The following is a 19410-nucleotide window of genomic DNA, read 5'->3' as shown; positions in this document are numbered from 1 at the left end:
TTTCCCCAGAAATAAACTGATAATTTGGGAATGTGACTGTATGGAAAGCTTAGATTCACAAAGCATGTCTTTTCAGGGCTTCAGTTTACTCCCATGTTGACAAAAAGCCTTTGAAATGTCATGATTTTGCATCTGCTGGCGATGTTGATCACACAGTTCCATGATGTAGATTACATGACTATGATGGAAGGGCACTAGTAGTTGCCTCTCTAAGTCTTCTGTGAAATGCAGGAACTTCCACTGTCTTATCAAAAGGACTCCCCAGACTCAGGAAGAAAATGTAGGCAGCAGTTTAGAATAGTTTAGTCAGGAGAGACCTTCAAAGATCTTCAAGTTCAACTTCCTGACCACTTCATTGCTAACCAAAAGCCCAAGCATGTCACTGATGACATAATCCCAATGTCTCTTGAATGAATACTGATAGGCTTGCAGCATCAACCACCTCTCTAGTTGTTCTGGTTTCAGATGGGACAGAGTTTACTTTTCTTTTGTAGTTTCTGGTATGATGCTTTGGTGTATAGAGAAAAACTGTGTAGATAACATACTGATATTTTAGTTGTTTTTGAGCAGCACTGTGTGGACCCAAGGACCTCTCAGTTTCCAGCTTCTCATGCAGACCTGTCAGCAAGGGAGATAAGGCAGGGGTACATGGAGATGGATGGGGACAGAACCAGGACAGCAGACCCTAATTGTCCAAAAGGACATTCCATGCTATGTGACACCATGTGAGAAAACAAACTGAGGGGAGTTGGCCGGGCGGGCAGCCACTGCTGGGCATCAGTCAGCAGGTGGTGAGCAATTGCTTTGTGCATCATTTGTTTTGTAACTATGCATATATATATATATGTGTGTGTGTGTGTGTGTGTGTGTGTGTGTGTGTGTGTGTGTGTAGTAACTATACATACATACATATAGAAACTATACATACATACATATATATATATATACACTCTTTACTATTATTTCTCTCCTCATTTTCTTTCTTAGTAAATAGTTTTTTGTCTTGACTTGTGAGTTCTAGTTTTTTTTTTCCTGATTCCTCCATTCCACTGGCAGCAAGGGTAGTGGTGCTGCACCCTCCCAGTAAAGAAATGTTTCCTAACATGCAGCCTGAACTCCCCGTGGCACAGTTTTGTGCTGTTCCCTTGTTTTATTATTGGTTGAGTCAACATTTATGTTATGACAACACATTTGTAACTGGTTTTATTCTTATGTCCTCGTATTGTACCTCACTAACTGCACTGGGTAGTCAGTTTGCAAGCTGAAATATACTCTATCCCATAAGGAAATAGAAAGCAAACAACTAGAAGCAAATTAAAGCATGTCCACTTGTGGTATTTGAAAACACTGTCGTTTTGGAAACCATATTTGTGTGTCTTTTAAAAAAAGGGATGAGTCAATCCCAAACTGCTACTAACAGTGATAGCATCACAGTCTAGTTCTCACTGAGTTTAGTTCAGCTTGCTAGAAAAAGGTTGCAACTTTGCTGTTATGTTTTTGGTTTTTTGTTGGTTTTATCCTGGGGTGGGTTTTTTTGCTTTTGTTTTTGATTTTGTTGTTGTTGTTGTTGTTGTTTTATTTTGTTTGGGTTTTTTTTGCTAAGTAGTAGAGCTGAAAGATTTGAATGTTTATGAAAAGCTAAATTTCTTATAAATATTGAGTTTTTCAGCAAATCCCAAATGGAGACTGAAGTTACAAAATATTTCCTTGAAGCTGTGAATCCTTTATATTTCAAATGCTGACTGGGCTGGTTTTGCAAAATGAGCATTCATCCGAAAAAAGAACTGTGTGCTTAAAATGCCTGCAGTCAAGTGCAGCACAGAAAGAAGTTGAAGGATCACTGGATAAATACTGAATTATTAAAAAAAAAATCTTAAGAAGTTCAGAAATAAATCACATCCTCAGATTAAATAAATCAGAGCTATACAAGTTTTAACCAGAAGTTCAGACCTGGAAAGTTTGTTTTTCACTTTCTCCTTTTATTTTTCATTTCCTTTTCCTATTTCTTTCTTTTCCCCTTCTCTTTTTCTTTTTCCTTTTTCATTTGGGATGCTTTTTTGTTTGTCTTGTAATTAAACAAAATGCATGAATGGCTTCTTCTTGCATCACTGAGGCTTTGAGAACTACTTCAATTGAAATAACTTTGAATTATGTCAGTGGAGATGCATTTATTTATTCCAGCTGTGCCTCAGGAAGAAGAAGATGAGACTCTACACCTTGTACTGTATTGACAGAGCCAAGAGAAATGTTTTATTCTCTGCTAGCTGCTGCAGATTCGATCAAGCCTGAGTTCTGTATGGCTGACTTCTCCATTTATCATCATCCGTCACTTGGAAAATTCCCGTGTTGTCAAAAATGGGAACTAGGCAGCAAAATGACATAAAACATTGTGAAAAATTGCTGTATGCTCCAAAGGCCAGCACTGGAAAACATTACAAAACACCCAACCTCCAATGAACTTGCTGTGATGGGTGTTGTTTTCACCAATAAAATTCATACCCTCACTTCTCTGAGCCAGATAAACTTTATTGCATCAGGCATTAGATGTGGAGCGCTGCAACCAGAAACAGTACAGAAATAAACCAGTGGGCTACTCCACAGTAATCCCCTGATTTTTTATCAAAACTCTTTTAAAAATAGCAAATATTAAGCTTGATCTGCTTTTTAGCCTATTTTTACATTGCTCTTAAATGAAAATGTGGTTATTGCTGTAGTATTTTTTGTGCAGGTGATAAGAAGAAAATTTATTATGGAGGAAGAGTTAAAACAGTGATGTTTGTTGTGTATGTGATAAGCACAGGAAGTGAACTGCGTCATGCTCCACATGGCTGTGTCCTCGGACAACACAGCCCAGCTCATCACCCGGAGCAGGGCAGCACCAAGCCCCTGCCTTGTCCAAAGTGCAAAAAGATCCATTGCTTTGTAGGAAGAGTAACAGGTACACTTCTTAAAAGATGCTCAGAGAGACAATAAGTCTTCTTGAACTCTTATCAGAGAGGTCTAATGGCACAGACACAGGGCTTGATAACAAACTCCAGGCACAATTTTTCCCAAAACCAAGAGTACAAGTCTCTAACATCAAACTTATCCAGCAAATTTGAACATAAAAAAATGGATGAATGATGATGGATGATTATTGTGGATTCTCCCTAATCCTGTTTGAAGCACGAAGCCTGAGGGAAACAAACAAAAAAAAACCAAGGCCCACAATATTGAGTTTAGCATTAACTTCTAGGTGAACAAGCAGAGCACAATCCAAAACAGAAGCAAGAGCAGTTTAGTGAGCTACAACTCAGGCACATAGCATTTAAGTGAATGCACAATGTAAGTACACTTTCTAGCCATGTTCCCTAAGGCAGGATCTCTGCTATGACCCAAAGGACTACTAAAAATATGCATACAACTCTTGACTAAATTAAACTGCAAAAACAGCTGACACAAACCAAACAAAGAGATGTACCACACCAGATGGTGTCATGCAGAAGCTGTAGAACTGTGAAGAGTTGGCTGCAGGAGGCAACTATTGCTCAGGGTCTGGCTGGGCATAAGTTGGTAGATGATGAGAATTGCACTGTGCATCTCTTACTTCATTACATATATGTGGACATGATTTAGCAGAGGGTTGTTTGAGTTTGAGTAGTATGTTTAGGTTGTGGCTGGACTTGATCTTTAAATTCTTTTCCAACTTGAGCAATTCTATGATTCTATGATTCTATGATTTTATGATTCTATGATTCTATGTATATTATCATTACCATTATTTTTTTCTCTACTTTTTCTGTATTAGTAAACAGTTCTCACCTCCACCCATGAGTTCTACTTTGTGGGCTTTTTTTCTCATTCTTGACCCCATCCCATTGGGTGTGGGGAGTGAGTAAATAGCTGCATGGAGCTAAGCTGCCTTCTGGGTTAAAGCACAACTCCAAAGTAATGTCCTTTCTTCCTTTTGGTCATGTCAAGAGGTCAAATGCTGTTTCAAATAAAGGAACAAACAGGCAAAGCAAACTTGAAAGAAACTCACCAGTCAGAGCAAAAGGAGGTGAGATGTCTATTCTGCAGTTGTAGGTAATTGTCAGAGACTGGACCTTGTCACAGTGACATACTATCTGTTACATAATGTGATGTATTAAATGCAATACCGTTGGGTAACTGAGAGGTTATGATAAAGCAATGGAGGCTGTGAGAAGTATCATAATTTAAGGCACTGTCTAAGTATTCTGTAAGATGGCATGGAAAGACACAAGCAGAAGCTAAGCCACAAGAAATCAAAGGTGCAAGGAGTTAATCCACAAGAAGTTAAGTCACTAAAATGGGCCTCTCTCCTCCATTTCATTTCTGTTTGGACTTGTTCTTCCTCTGACTTTCCTTTTTGCTGTTTCTTTCATGGTTCTGTCTCTCACCTCTCCCCTCTAGATCAAAAAACTGGATTTAGTCAGCAAGTCACAGACATTCCCCTGTAAAAACTTAGAGCAAAGCTTTGATGATGTCTCATTGGATGTGTGATGTGGGATGTATGGGATGGTGATGAAGATGGAGAAAGTGCTCATTTGCAGCAGAAGAACCTCACATTGTTGAGCGCTGTATCATCCCGAAGTCCCTGTGGTGACTCTACCTTTGTCTGGAGACCACATATTTTGCATCTTTTGCTCCATGGGCCAAATCTTCCCCATGATAGTCCATCACCTACTAGAACAGCTTCACCTGAGCATCTGAACTGGATGTTGTTGGCTGCTGTGTCATCACCTCCTCCTTGAGACTTCTCCATTCTCAGTGAAAAGGAGATCAAGTAGCCTGTAGGGCAAACCAAGAAGCTGGTCCAGGTACCCCACCTGACAAAAAAAGCAGACAGGAATTTCTGGGCTCTGCAGGGCATTGGCTGTACCCTTTCTCCTTTCCACACTGCCCTCAAGTTTAAGGGCTCCTTGCTCTCAGCAGTGACTATCACAATGTCCTGATGCACACTGTGTCTTTCTTTGGATGTACTTTTCTCTTCATTGGTATCTTATCAGAAAAAAATAACAGAAAATTCCAGATAGCAACAGTTCTGCTAGAAACTCTATGGATCACATGTTTTATGATAAATCCCTGACCTGGATCACAAGTACACATAAGAGAGCAGTGAGAGCACACACACTGCTATCCCAAGGAGCACCATTCACTTTAGTAGGGCCAGGACTTCAAAGTTTCTGAATATGTGGTTAAAAATTCCCTTCTCCTCATTTGTCCCATATGTTGCAGATATCCAAGAGGAGCTGTAGCCCTGGAAACATAATTTAGGTGTTCACAGTGCTCTGCAGAAATTTCGAGAGCAAACAGAAAATGGTGATGTAAAGTACCCCTGTGTAACTGCCCTAAAAACGGATGAAAGCAAAAACTCAACCACTTGCATTATTTTACTTTCTATTCCAGCTCTGAAAAAACACAGTAAGTCAAAGAAGAGAGCCCTATAAATGGTGATGCTTAGGGATATTTTGTGAGCTGGCGTGTGACAAATGAGGGAGGAACCAGTGTTACTTACTTCCCCACCAAGGACTCAATGACTGAGCCATCAGGGCAGCTCAGCCGTATTCCATTCAGAGCTGTGTCATCTCTGCCAAACTGGGAGGGCTCAACCTGCAGCAGGAAGCACATGGACAGAGGTAAAGGAAAGATGGAGAAGGCCCAGGAGAAGTCCCCAAAGTGCGTGTTGTAAAAAATCCTAATTCCTATCAGAACTGAAAATAATACCTTGAAAAGCATGTAGGAAAAGATGCCTGTCACACTAGGAAACAGTAAAATAGCTACATAACACAAGCAACATGCTCTCCTTTGGGCTCTTTTTCAACTCTTTCTGGTTTGACAAGTAGGGCAGAGACTCAGTGCCAGGGGGACACAATGGAGAAGGCTGCCACCTTCCCTGAACCCTGATCTTGGCATAAACGTGGCTTCCTCCAGCAAATCCAGCCACGGGCAGACCATGAATATGCCTGCACACCCCTGCCCAGTCTGACAAGAAAACAATCCTGGCAGTAGCCCTGTTTTTACTGTATCTAATATGAGGCCTCTTGTTCTGAAAACAAATTAATTGATAGATAACCATCTTTTTAGTTTGCTGGTGTAATTCTGGTGGCTGCATTTTCCCAAAGGCTCAGAACTTGATATGTGGTATGCTACAGTCTGGAGGACAAACCCTTTAGAAATCCCTCAGAGTCTGGGGAAGACCCTCCAGGAAACAGAAAGCTGGGGATCAGGGCACAGAAACAGGAGGCAAAGCAAAACAGGGAGATTGTTACCTTCAGCGCAAATCCATTGGCGTAGCCACTGCGGCAAAACTGCCGAATGCCCCACTTTCCCCAGTGGCCTCCATTGGGCACAGTGATGACAGAAGTGTATTCACGTGTCCCTGCATCCACAGTGTAGAAAAAGAAGAGCAGGATGAGTGCTGCTGCTGTGAGCACCTTCATCTCTTCCACTCCGCATCTGAAGGAGACCTGGTGTACAGACAGGGGAACTTATACCCTGTCTAGTCCGCTTGGGTTTCCCCATCAATTTGTCAACAGTCACTGTGGGAACAATAGCTCCTACCCAGGCAGCGACACAGCACTTGCTGACCTGTTTCTTGTGCCAGTGAGGAGCTCTCTTGGAAGAACAGTTTGAAAACCAACATGCAGTAAATGCTGGGGCAGTAGATGTGCCTGCAATCACTGGAGAGCTATAGGAAGACCTTTGTTGTCCTTGCTGTGCTGATGGTGCTTAGAGAGAAACCTGGCAGAAGCATAATGCTGATTTTCCTAGCAGGTACTTGGCCATGCAAATGTTTGGCTTTTGAGTGAAACTACTACAATCATTTTACTTATTTCTGGACAGCTGGAAAGACTGGTCAAACCATACAAATAACACAAGGGACCTGATCTGGAACAAAGCATCCCTGAACTCATGTCCTGTGTCTCTCCATCCCTCTGTTGAATAGAATACCTGTTAAGGTATACATGTATGTATATAATATATATATAAGTTAATATCTGGTAATGTATGTATACATGTATATACAAAAGTCTGCACTAAAAGTAATGCCTCCCATTTTGTTTTGTTGGCCCATGACAGCAGAGGCAGATGCTGATGGTTTGTCAGTAAAAACTGAGCCTTCCTACCAGTGTTTTATTCCATTTTGTTGCTGTGTGACAGATGGCAGCAGAGGAGCAGTCTGACAAAATGGAATCTGACATGAAAGAGTACATGAAATAAAGGTGTGGAACTGAACTCTCCATGAAGAAAAAATGTTGCCTATTGACATTCAGTGATGCTTGCTGAACATTTAGGGAGAACAAACAAGGGATGTGAGCACAATGATTTGGTGGGTGGTGCACTTCAGCAGGGGTAAAACTGACACTGGGTCACCTCTGTGGGTGCAGGTAGCTATGAGCATGACAGGCAGGCTCTTATTCATTTTATGGTGAAAATGAGTAGTTCATGGTGGTAACTATGTTGAAAAATAGTGTTTTGTAGCTAAGAATTTGCTCTACCAAATAATGTTATTGTGCTCTTTGTATCAGTTGTAGTTTCTGTGGAAATAAATAGGAGGCATTACTTTTGGAACAACGAAGAAGTATGGGCTACTTATGGTTTCAGTACCACTTTGTTTCCACTGGTACTTTTATATAAATAAAAAACACTGAGCTTTGTCACAAGCTTAACTGGTCAGACACGCTGAGATGCTCCCAGCAGGTCTCAAAGTAACTGCAAAATAAATGCCACTGGGCAGGAATGTGTATGGCAGTTTATCCAGAAAGGTCATACTGAATTTGAGTCTCTGAGGATGGCACAATGCAGGGAGAGATGAATTTCAATCCCTGTTTTTGAAAGCATCTCTTCACACACAGATAACCAACGTTCCCTGCAGACCACTGCCAAGCTTAGCAGGAGCTGATTCGCTGTTCAAGAGGCAAAGAAGAAAATAAATATGTTTTAGGAATATATCCTGAGGGCCAGGATTTTAGAGCAGGATAGGATGCCAAACTGGAAGACAAAAAGTTTCCCTTTTCTAAGGTTCTCTTTCACTCTTTGCTCTGTTCCTGCCCCAGTAAGAGCTGATGCAGTGTAACCACTTTGCAGTGTTCACTCTCCATTCTCCTTCTACTGATCCACACTTCTGTGTAGGTGATAATATCTGCAAATGGTGACGACAGGAATCTGGATGAGCCTTTTGGGGGAAGGCACCACAAGATCACCCCAAGTGATGCAGACACAGCCTGTTTTCTTTACAAGACCAGGACTTTAATTTTGATTCTCAAAGGCGGGTGTCAGAGCTCAGAGGACAGGTGTTTTCCATCACAAGGACCATGCAGCCATGGCTGGTGAGCCAGGTGTGTTTGCTCAGGCAGTCACATGGGGACAGACAGGGACACTCAGACCTGCCCTTGGTGGCACGAGAACAGAAAGAAGCAGAAAGAAACAACTGGGACGTAGTGGTAACACCACAAAGAAAAATCAGCATCCCCACATTCATCTATACTTTTCTTGCCCCAAACCACCTCCAGCAGCAGTGCTGCAGATCCACAGCCAGGCAGGACCCTGTCAGAAGATGCCTATCTGCACCCAGCAGCACAGGAAGGGCTCCTAGGGCACCAGGAGCTCGTGGTGTGAAAGGGGGTGAGGGAGTGTGTTGGGATCCAGCCATGAAGAATGTGTAGCTCTGTCACTCTAGGACTGGGGAAGTACCGTTTTCCCTGTTTATAACCAATGCAACTACCTACTAACCTGTGGTGTCAAATGTGAGATGATTGATTCTTTTCTACTTTTTAATTCTCTAAACCTGTAATTATTAAAAAACTGAATGAATGGCTGTGTTTCTGTGTGCTCCAGGCCATTTGGTTTCTCTCCCACACTTCCACTAAGGTTACAGTTGCCACCCACCAGCTGTTTTGTCTATATAAATACTAAGAGTTGTATTATTTAGAAACAAGCTGTGAGATTCTGACTGAACCTGGATGTCTACCTTACATAATTCCCTTTAAGGCTGCTGAGAAAGACAATATGATGGCAGTAGTGAGAAACAAATACCTCCACATAAAACTTTCCCTAAAAATACCCATTCATTTCCATTGACTGCAGGGAGGCAGGATGTCCATCTGGACCAGTCTTATAACTTCTGTCTCTTTTTAGGCTTTAGTAGGCTAAAAACAGTAGTGGTGAATTAGAATTAGCACTCTGTAGTATGGGCAAATGTTTAAGAAAATATACATAATCAAACTGTGTGCTGTCTGCTCCACGGTTAAATTGACTCAGATTGATGGAAAATTGAAAAGCAGGAAAAAATACAAGTGAGACACATCAGAAGTGTGACAAGAGACAGGATTCGTAAGGGGAGAAAGAAGCTTTACAGTGAACAACAGAATGAGTATAGCTGTTTCTCAGGTGTAGGAGGAGGCTGTTTTGCATTAGCAGTAGGAGACATCACAGAGCTTCACTCTGAGGGTGCTCCTCTTGCTGTGAGCTTGTCTTCATGCAGTTTCCTGCCTGTCCATGACATCCAATTTTCATAAAAAGATTTTGCTCAGAAACTAAGACAAATCAGTCATTTAAACATACAAAGTTGAGCACCCATTGTTTAACACATAAATTTAGAGTTCCTCTCATTTTTTATTTCTGTATGACTTGTTCTTGTCCTGTTTGTATGGCTTCATCTTTATTTACTTATTGAGATTTCTTTTACTTATTCTTTTACTTATTGTGACTCTTTTCAGCAGCGTGTGGAGACAGGACAAGGGGAAATGGCCAGAAACTGGAGCATAGGAATTTCTGTATGAATGTGCGGAAGAACTTCTTTACGGTGAGGGTGACAGAACACTGGAACAGGCTGCCCAGGGAGGTGGTGGAGTCTCCTTCTCTGGAGATATTCAAGACCCGCCTGGACGCCGACCTGTGTGACATGGTGTAGGGAGCCTGCTTTGGCAGGGGGGTTGGACTCAGTGATCTCTGGAGGTCCCTTCCAACCCCTACAGTTCTGTGATTCTGTGTGATTTTGGTTTACAATAACTGTTTTAAGGCACACTTTTGAAAGTGCCACTTCTTTGCAGTTGGTAGCCTCATTTTCTTCTGCTTCTCAGTTTCTATCAGGGAACCAGCGTGCCATAACTGTTTCTTGTTTTTGCCAGAAAGTGTCACAGAACAATCCTCTCTGTAAATTAATCTGAGAGACATATGACTTGATGAAGCAGAGCAAAGCAGCCAGTCTGTGCCTGCAGCTGTAGGGCATGCTCAGTCCACACCTGAGTAAGTGTTCCCAAAGGGTGAGAAATGTTTGTCCAACTTGTTTTTTAAAACATCTGGGGATAAACACACTGCAGATCTCTTAAGGAAGACAATATAGTGCTTGACTGTCCATACTGTCGGAATAGTTCTACTGTCTGCTGAAATTGAAGCTCGCTGCTTTTTCCTGTTCAGAGGTTCCCTGCTCCCTTCCTTCGTACTAGATTGATTTCAGTATAACCTGCTCTCTGATGTGCACACACTGGAATTGAAAATACATAAAGGGCCCACTTGTTATTGAAATGACACTGTGATTTCCACTTGCATGGTAGAAAGAAACCTGTTGAACAGAAAGAAGACACCATAGCTGGTAACCAAGAAAATTATTTTGCTCATGTCTACCTGTACAGTCTTTGCACTGAGAGTTAGAATGATAGAATTCCAGAATCATTAGGGTTGGAAAAGACAAATAAGGTCACCTAGACCAATCATCAACCCATCAACACCATCCCCATTTCTTTTCCTCAAGATTGTTTTAGGGGCCAAAAGCAGCAGGAAAGGAAATTCACAAATGAGGACAGAGCAACACCTAGAGAAAGAGAAGCACCTGCCCAGACAGGATAGTACTGCAGCAGCCTGGGATGGAGAGAGCTGCTGTCTGGCTGCAGCCCATGTCTGCTGGAAGGAGAGGAGGGAAGCTGCAGAAAGCACAGCTTGGACATGGAAATGATAACCTAGCAGACAACAGAACACTATCAGATGATGACAGAAACCAAGGCATTGTCTCTTTATGCTCTGACACTTCACTCTTTCAGGAAGGTTTAATCCCTGTGATTTCTCCCTCACAATTCTTCTCATTCTTACAGCTCATTTGACAGAAGGTTTTAACCAGGTTTGATTCCTTCCTTCCGAACCATTTAGCCAGCTTTCAATAAGTGCACATGTTTCTAGGAATTGTAACAAGACAGTGGGTAGATGGCCCAGACCTGTGATAATACAAGGAGTTGCAAGATCCATCAGCAAAACTAGACTTTGGGGCCTGAATTTGTTCCTGGCAAGGCGTCTCTGTCCCAGCAGAAACACCATGGAACAGAAATGTGGGGGCATATTGCAGACAAGTGTACAACAGGGAAGCAAATGACTGCAAGTCAATGAGCTAATAATTCTCAATGGAGACCTGTTTATACAGCTGCATATTCACAGCAGCAGATTATTCTGGTGCTGCTGTTTGAGAAGTATTTTATGTTTCCCACTGTCATCTCTTCCCTACATTAAGAAAGCCCAGTCTCCTTGGTTATCCTGCATACATTGTTTTCTCTCACTATTTTTGAGACCTCTCATCATTTTTGCTGCTCTCCTCTGGTGGTCACACCTGCTTTGAACAGCATTTCCATCGATCTTATTGCTGCAGAACAGTTGAAAAGTAGAAACTTTCTACTTGGCTGTTTAAGTACCTGGTTAGATACCAAGGGTGGAATCAGCACCTCACTTAACACAGAGCTGCTGTCTCACAAGTCATTCTCTCTCTTTGAAGATGACTGCTATCACGTCAGTATAATACTTTGCACCTGTGCTTATTTTGGGTTTTATTCTTATCTTCTACTGTTGTCAGCATCTCCCAGGATGGTGCCATCTACAAATTTAATGAGCAAACTCTCTATTCTACCATGTAAGTCATTAATAAAAATATTGAGTAATTCCAGTCTCAGAACAGTCTCCTGCAGAACATGGCTCAATATGTGTTTCTACAATTGGATTAGCTTTTTGACATTTTTAACCATTGATTCAAATTGCTAATTAACAAAAATAAAAGAGCCAGACCCTGAGGTGCTTTACTGACAGCCAGGGACAAAACGTCAATTTACACCTGTTTCAGATCTATCACTACATCTTCATCTAAAGATCACTTCACATAAAAAAAAACTTCAACTTACTCTAAAAGCACACTGGAAAAAGTTCTCAGGATTTTCAGAGAGAGGACAGTGAGGTGCTGGAACAGATTGCCTAAAGAGGTTGTGGATCCATAGAGGTGTTCAAGGCCAGGTTGGATGGGGCCCTGGGTAGCCTGATCTGGTGCCTGATTTAGTGGTTGGCAGCCCTGCCTATGACAGGGGCTTGGAACTAGATGGTCTTTGAGGTCCCTATGGAAAAAGGCAGCACATGCTGTAGCTGGGCTGAAACCCAGACATGTGTACAGCAACGAGGTGGCTGTACGTGCTAGCTGAGCTACATCAAACCAAACAGAGCAGGCTGAGATTCACTCAGGATTGAGGAAGGAGGGAGAAGGGAGGAAAAGAAAGAAACTGTACAGAGCTCTGAAAAGACAATGGAATATCTTTAGATTATTTTGATGAATACTTGATCATTCAGTGAATATCTTCCTTTTTAAAAAGGGGACCTTTAGTAGCAAATGCTTAACGCTCATGAAGAAGAGACTGAAAAAAAAGGGGGAAGACAAATCCTCATCATTAAAATGTCTATAGATGTTCATTATTTACTTAAAGCCTATGCCCAGAGCCAGGCAATGGGATGATCTCTACTATAATAGATGTGTTGACAAAGTGTTTGAAAACAATCACATTAAGATGAAGACTTCTGAGAAAGACTGTGTTCTTACAGGAAACCTGTATGTGGAGCTACAGTTCCATTCCACTCTAGAGCAGAGCAGAAATAATTCATGGTCATCACGCACCATTGGGAATTACCAGTAGCCACCACAGCTCTAATATCCGTGCTGATGTGACAGCTCAAGAAAAAGTCTTCTTTCTCCCAAGTGTTCTTCACAAGCAGTCATGCTGATTCAAAGAATTTACTGTGAAACATACTCTGTCATCTGCAGATAACCATCTGCCTCTGGAACTGATGCTGCACACTGTATTGATCTATTAAAGTATTTAAGCACAGGATTAATCTTCAGGATTTCGTTTATATTCTTAAAGTTTAGCAGGTGCTAAAAGGCTTTGCTGTATGGCATTTGGAGCTTACAACCCCTTAAAAGTACAGCCCTTCAACTAGCTGTCTTCAAATCATGGCCCAAGAGCCCTTCACACTGATGGCAGACCCACAGCCAGCCCTGATGCTGATGTGGCTTTGGTATTTGCCTGTCAACAAATGATGGGAACTACAAAGGCAGTATATTTGGGTATACATCATGGAATCACAGAAATGGTTGGAAAAGGTCTCTAAGATCATCTAGTCCGTCGACCCATCATCTCCACCACATCCACTAACCATGTCCCTCAGTGCCACATCTTCACATTTCTTGAACACCTCCAGGGACAGTAACACTACTACCTCCCTGGGCAGCCTGTGCCACTGCTTCATCACTCTTTCTGAGAGGAAATTTTTCTTAATATCCAACCTGAACCTCCCCTGACAAAACTTCAGGCCATTCCCTGCCATCCTATAACTGTTACCCAGGAGAAGAGGTCAGTTCCCACCTTTGTACAACCTCCTTACTTTAAATAACATGAAAGCAAGTTCTTCCCAAGTTGTGAACAGATACTCTTAGAACACATTCTGAGATATAACACAATATTGAGATTTTCTGTGGTTCTGTGATTCTATGACCTGATGCTGTTCTGTATCACTCACCTCCTGGCAGAAGCCTCCAGGCACAAGTTTCTTAATCCCCTCTGCCCTGGGGTTACTGTACAGCAGCAGTTCATCCCACACCAATGGAAACTGCCAGTCTCTGAAAAGAATATTCCTGTGTAGATGAGAGTAAATCTCACATACCCTGAGATTCTCTCACAGAGTTGGCTACATGCATGTGGCTGACATCTTTTTACATGTTTGTAATGTTCTGTGCATATATTAAAATTGATTAAATGCTCCAGCAAGTGCAAGTTTGTTTAGTTCACCCCCCAAACCTAGCACTCCAGCTGTCAATGAGGCACTGGTGAACTGGTGATATAAGCAAGGCCTTGTGAACTTCAAAGTGCTCTTCTCCTGCAGCAGTGCTACAGGAAACCCCACATAACACCTTCTGTTTTCTGCCACATTCAGATTTTCAAATATTCCCAAGAGTTTCTTCTCAGGAAAGACTCATCGTGGCGATGGTGCCAATCTGCTTATTTATCTCACATGGAAGGCTGCTAATGTGCAGCTGCCAGTCATCCTGCTCTTCTCATATCCTTGAAACTTTGACATTGCTGTATGCATTCCTTCACCCTCAGATCACCCAACACTGATACTCATGTTAGACTTGGGGGATACCTTCATGTTCAGTGCAGGGACAAAAGGGAGACGAGGGAGAGTATCTGTACATTGTCATCCCAACGACCATGTAGGAGCAGAGTCTTGTAGATGAGAGGGGGAAGATATGGGGAACAGAAGGGGAGAGAAGGAAGCACACATCTTCTTTTTTTCCATTTATGGCACCACCTCCAGCTCTTTGTCCTTCAGTAGTGACTCCCTTCACTCCCCTGCATTAACGCAGGCTGCAGCCAAGGGCAGGCCTGGGTGACTCCAGCTACCACTGTGTGACCCCACCTGAGCAAACACACCTGGCCCGTCAGCTGCTCTTCTGGCTTCTGGCTTGGTTTCTTATTTCAGGGGGAAAAAAAGGAGTGAATGCAGAGCAAACAGGAACAGTGAAACTTGTCTTTTTATCAGCTACTTTCTGTGCTGTGGCTCCTCCTTTTTCTGCACCCAGCTGAGCATGTACCAGATCTTCTAGGAGAGAGCTTTTCTGCTCCAGTCGTGCCACTTTGGTCACCACAAAAATCTTCTTCCTGCATGTAATTAAACCTTGGTTCCTGCCAGTGAGGGATCTATTAGTGAAAAGCTCATCAGACAAAGGGAAACCTTACTGTATAAACTAATGCAGATCAGGAATGAGCTCTCCCCTCCTATGTTGCTCAGGGCTGTTTTGATTTCTGTGTTGCTGCAAGAAATTACTGTACTGCTGGAGCCTGGGACAGTGAGAGACCAGGGAAAGGTTACCCTCTTGATTTTTTTCCATGTGAGGTCCGGGACCTCTACTTTACAGGCTGGAAGAGACAAAAAATAAGCAGGAAACAGTCTGCTTTGCAGATCCTTATCAAAACTATGTGGTGTGTCAGCTTCAGTTTGAAGACCTTCCAATAAGAAAAGCATTAAGGGAGGGTGCTGTAGGATTGTAAGAGAGAGAAAAATGGGGAAATGTACCTTGTACAGTTCAGTACCCCCAGTGTAAGTGGGGTGCAGTCCTCTGCTCTCTCCTGCTGGAGAGGTGTTGCCTGCAGTGCCAGAATTTACCTAGGAAGAGGATATTGTTCCATCAGGGCAAATCAGGGCTCCCCCTGCAGAGTTGTCCATGCTCCCAGAGCTGGGCAGACCTCAGGGCAAACAATATCGATGTGTCACAGCTGGCTGAAACCATCTCAGGGCATCTGAGGAGAGCCTGAGCCTTCAGTGATAATCATAGTGTACCCTCAGCAGTGCATGTGAAAGCTGCACTTGTTGCATGACATTCAGTTTCACTTGGAGATGATGCAGAATGCAGATATCTGCTCCTGAAGACGCCATCTTCAGATGCATAGGGAAGGTTTGGTCTGAGATATCAAGGAGCTTGTCTTTGGAAATCTTACCCCAGGTGCTGAAAGCATCTTTGCCAGGCAGGTTTTAATGATAATTTGAGATTGTCAACATTATTTTATCATTATTATATCATACACTTTGTTGTTACTGTTAATATTATATTATATAGCTATATATTACAATATTATTAATAATAATAAATGATAATCCTTAGTTCTAATACTTCTTCAAGAATTAAATGATGTATATTTATGAACAGTATGATATATGTGACTAGGTATTAGAAGGAAATTCTCTACTGTGATGGTGGTGAGATGCTGGAACAGGTTGCCCAGTGAGGCTGTGGATGCCCTCCTCCCTGGAAACATTCAAGAAAGCCAGCCCAAGCTTTGATTCTATCTTTTCCAGTGTTTGACCTAAAACAGTCCTTTCACCTCCCACCTCTACCTGAGATTAGAGCTGGATGCCAGACTTAGAGGGTGCCTCCTAATCCCAGCTGGTGTCAGTGCTCACGCAGGCCCACACAAGCTTACTTAGCTCAACAAACACTGTTGTAGCTGGAGGGAAGTGCTGAGCATCCCTAGAAAATTGGCTCTGTGCTATTTCTTGCATGTCAGTGCTAGGCAGGATTTGCATCCCTGTTTGTTTTCTTCACTGCTGTTTGGGAGATTTGCCCTTTGCTACGCCCACATTACTGTCAGGAAGAGGACTCCCTGAGCAGCAGGAATTCGATGTCCAGCAGTTTCCTATCTACAGCTCTAGCTTAGCTTTCATTAGCAAAATTTCAACATTATTAGAACTTCCACTCATCTGGGAGAGGATCTGGGAAATTCAATACAGGCTTAGGACCACAATAAAATATAATCTTTGCAATAAAATGTTATCTGTTTGTTCTGTGTTGTTTTTTAATATTCTTAATCTAATAAACAGCACATTCTGCAATGATACATGATCTCAGTTACTTACACTCTCCATCAGCAGTCAGAGCCCAACTGTCCAACTGCCTTTACTCGTTTTCTCAGGTTTTTCCTAATTTCACCCTGCAAAGATGATCATCCCATTGTGTTGATAAGGGTCGGCATCAGCCTTCAACCATTTTCTGGTGGGATGCTCCTGGAAACATCTGTCTGTGAACAGCAGCACCTGACTGAGGCTTTGCTCTCCCAGCACACATCAGTGCCGAGGTCATTGCAAAAAGCCAAGCAAGGTCACAAGGAAAGCTGTCCCCACAGTCACCTACAGAGGAGTTTGACATGATGGTGGATGGCAAAGGGAAAGAAATGACATCTCCCTCCTACTTCATTTCATCTGCTCCTACTGCCTACAAGCTACACCTCAAGAAAAAGCTTCTTGCTTCAGAGTCTCTTTGTGTCCCCAGGTCCTTGGTGGTGAGGACTGACAGTGGATAGGATCTGCTTTGCTCCCATGAAGGTCCACATCTGTCCCAAGTGCAGCTAAAAAACCTCAGGTGATGGAGATCTCTTGGTCTCCTTAGGTCAGCTCCAGCCTTTACCAGCTCACCCTGATGTTCAATGGAAATGGATTCTCATTCAGCCACCAGACTACTCGATGTCAGTCCCCACAGCCCACCTTGATCCTCTACAGCTGCCTCCCATCCTGGCTTTCCTGGATGAGTCACCATCCCTGAAGGTGTTCAAGAAACATGGAGACATGATGGTTGACAGTTGGACAAGATGATCTTAGTGTTCTTTCCAATCTTAACAGTTCTGTGATTTTACAATTCCTGGCATTGATACAACCCATGGATGAAGGGACTGGGAAAGCTGGGACATGTTTTCTCCCTGTGCTCTCTGCACTGCCCTCCCACAGCCACCCACCACAGCGCTGGCTGCAGACCCCCAGCTGAACTGCTCTTCCCATGACTCCACTGCCCGGCCCTCTCATCCCTCAGTTATACAGCCCCAGCTCTCACGCTTGTTTCTCACAGGTCGTTTTCCAGATCTCCCACAATTTGTGTTGTTTTCCACTGAACTCTGCCCAACAGGGCCACGTCCTTTTGGGAGCTCAGTGCCCTGAGCTGAGCATCCCTGCAGAGGACTTACTTCTCTCAGAAGAAAAGTTGCTCTGTTTGTCTCATAGGCTATAACTTGGTTCCTATATCTCATCATAGAGACAACATGACCCTACTGACTTATGCCTAGTCTTTGATCCACTGTGACCCCCAGACCCTCCACAGAGTTAATTTAAGGCAGCACTTTTCCTCATGCAACTGCTCATAGAAATGAGAAGTGTCTGCCTTAACACTGTGTGTACAGGGGAGCTTTCACTTGTCTCCACAGAGCTGCATCCTCAGACTATTTCTCCAATTTGACAAGATCATTGGAGGTCCTATCCAGCAGCTAGTCTGAAACGTGAGTCCTTAAGCCACTGATATGCAACAGCCAGAGCCAAGATGTCCTCCCATATACCATCATGTCCCAGAGAGGACCTGAATGTTGAAAGAGGTCGGAGCCTGCAGTGGCTGCAGCTCATTGTGTTGGGGAGCCTGGAGAGCGCATGGAGGGAGGTGGTGGCCAGTAGGAAACAGCCTTCAGTCCTGCAGGTGGGTCCATGGAAAGAGAAAAGTTCCCTGTCTGTGCCATTACTTGGTCAGCAAGGGATCTATTTTATGATCACTCTAATGTCCACATCTAGCAATGAACTTCAAGCAGCTGTCTGGCTTTCCAAGCTCATTCTTGACAAGCAGGGCCACTTTCCCAACATGCTGCTGTCACACTGAGCAGGGACTGCCCTCCCTCTGACAGCTGATCGCAGAGGGACATGAGGAGGTAGCAGCAGGTGTTACAAAAGTCAGATCTGGTCAGATCAGCACTTCCCCCATTTCCAAATCTTGGAGGTACCCAGCATCTGCTTTTTGAAGATGCTCAGGATGAATGCTCATCATATAACCCTAGGGAGGGATTATCATGATGGTTAAAATTTCTTTTCCATTATCTCCCTACTGCCTTTGTACTTTCAATATCCATTATCACAAGGATAATTCCTTTGTGCTCGAGATATTTTTGTTACGTGGTTGTTGTTCTTATTTTTTTCATTCTTTCCCATGGTTTGCAACCAGCAAACCAGCCCTTGGTGTATATTAAATTAAAGAACAACTGAAACTCAGATTTGAACCAGGAGGGATGTTATTAAGGAAGAATTCTGAGACTTTGCAGACAACATTTATGGAGGTTTAGCTTTTCAAATGTCTGGAGTTCCCAGGCAACACTGATTATATCAGAAGGAAGGGCAAAGAAAGAGCTCAAAAGGATGAATCTCCATGGCTTAGAAAAGAGAAGAAATGAGATTGCATCTGGAAACTGGTTAAAGTAGAAAAGGTACTCAACAACATGGGTAAACTAGTAGGAAGGGAATAAGGGTCTAAAAATCTAACTCAGAGGACAAGCCTGGTGAAGAGTTTTCCTTCACGTTTATCATAACACTGTGACATACCCAGTTTTAGACCATTTCAGCCTCAGACGACATCCCAGAGGATGTGAGTGTTTCACAGGACCAACATCAAAGTAAGACCGAGTTTCTCAAAATCACATCCAGTCAAGTTCTGAACACTGTTGGGTTTGTTTTAGTTTTCTTTTTTTCTCCAGGAAGAAAGAAGAGCTGGACTCACCACCTACACAGAATTTCTTACACATTTTCCAG

General features: G+C 42.9%; 1 protein-coding gene across 1 annotated transcript; it reads right to left on the bottom strand.

The window, feature by feature from the left end:
• Positions 1-2401: 2401 nt before the first annotated feature.
• On the bottom strand, positions 2402-6515 carry LOC107308353 (vitelline membrane outer layer protein 1). The gene is made up of 3 exons (XM_015852209.2): positions 6273-6515; positions 5519-5613; positions 2402-4829 (listed from the first exon to the last, which is right to left on the bottom strand). The coding sequence occupies exons 1-3, from the start codon at positions 6441-6443 to the stop codon at positions 4544-4546; spliced, it is 552 nt and encodes a 183-aa protein (XP_015707695.1). The 5' UTR covers positions 6444-6515; the 3' UTR covers positions 2402-4543.
• Positions 6516-19410: the final 12895 nt, after the last annotated feature.

Source organism: Coturnix japonica, chromosome 1 (assembly GCF_001577835.2).
Source record: "Coturnix japonica isolate 7356 chromosome 1, Coturnix japonica 2.1, whole genome shotgun sequence".
NCBI lineage: Eukaryota > Metazoa > Chordata > Aves > Galliformes > Phasianidae > Coturnix > Coturnix japonica.
The sequence above is the reverse complement of the archived record's forward strand: the minus strand, read 5'-3'. Positions and strand labels throughout refer to the sequence as shown.

Excerpts from the sequence above, each read along its gene's own strand:
- LOC107308353 (XM_015852209.2), bottom strand. The coding sequence starts at position 6,443 with ATGAAGGTGCTCACAGCAGCAGCACTCATCCTGCTCTTCTTTTTCTAC. Across the intron at positions 5,614-6,272 it reads CCAATGGATTTGCGCTGAAG|GTTGAGCCCTCCCAGTTTGG; the intron begins GTAACAATCTCC and ends TTCCTGCTGCAG. Across the intron at positions 4,830-5,518 it reads ATTGAGTCCTTGGTGGGGAA|GTGGGGTACCTGGACCAGCT; the intron begins GTAAGTAACACT and ends TTTTTTTGTCAG.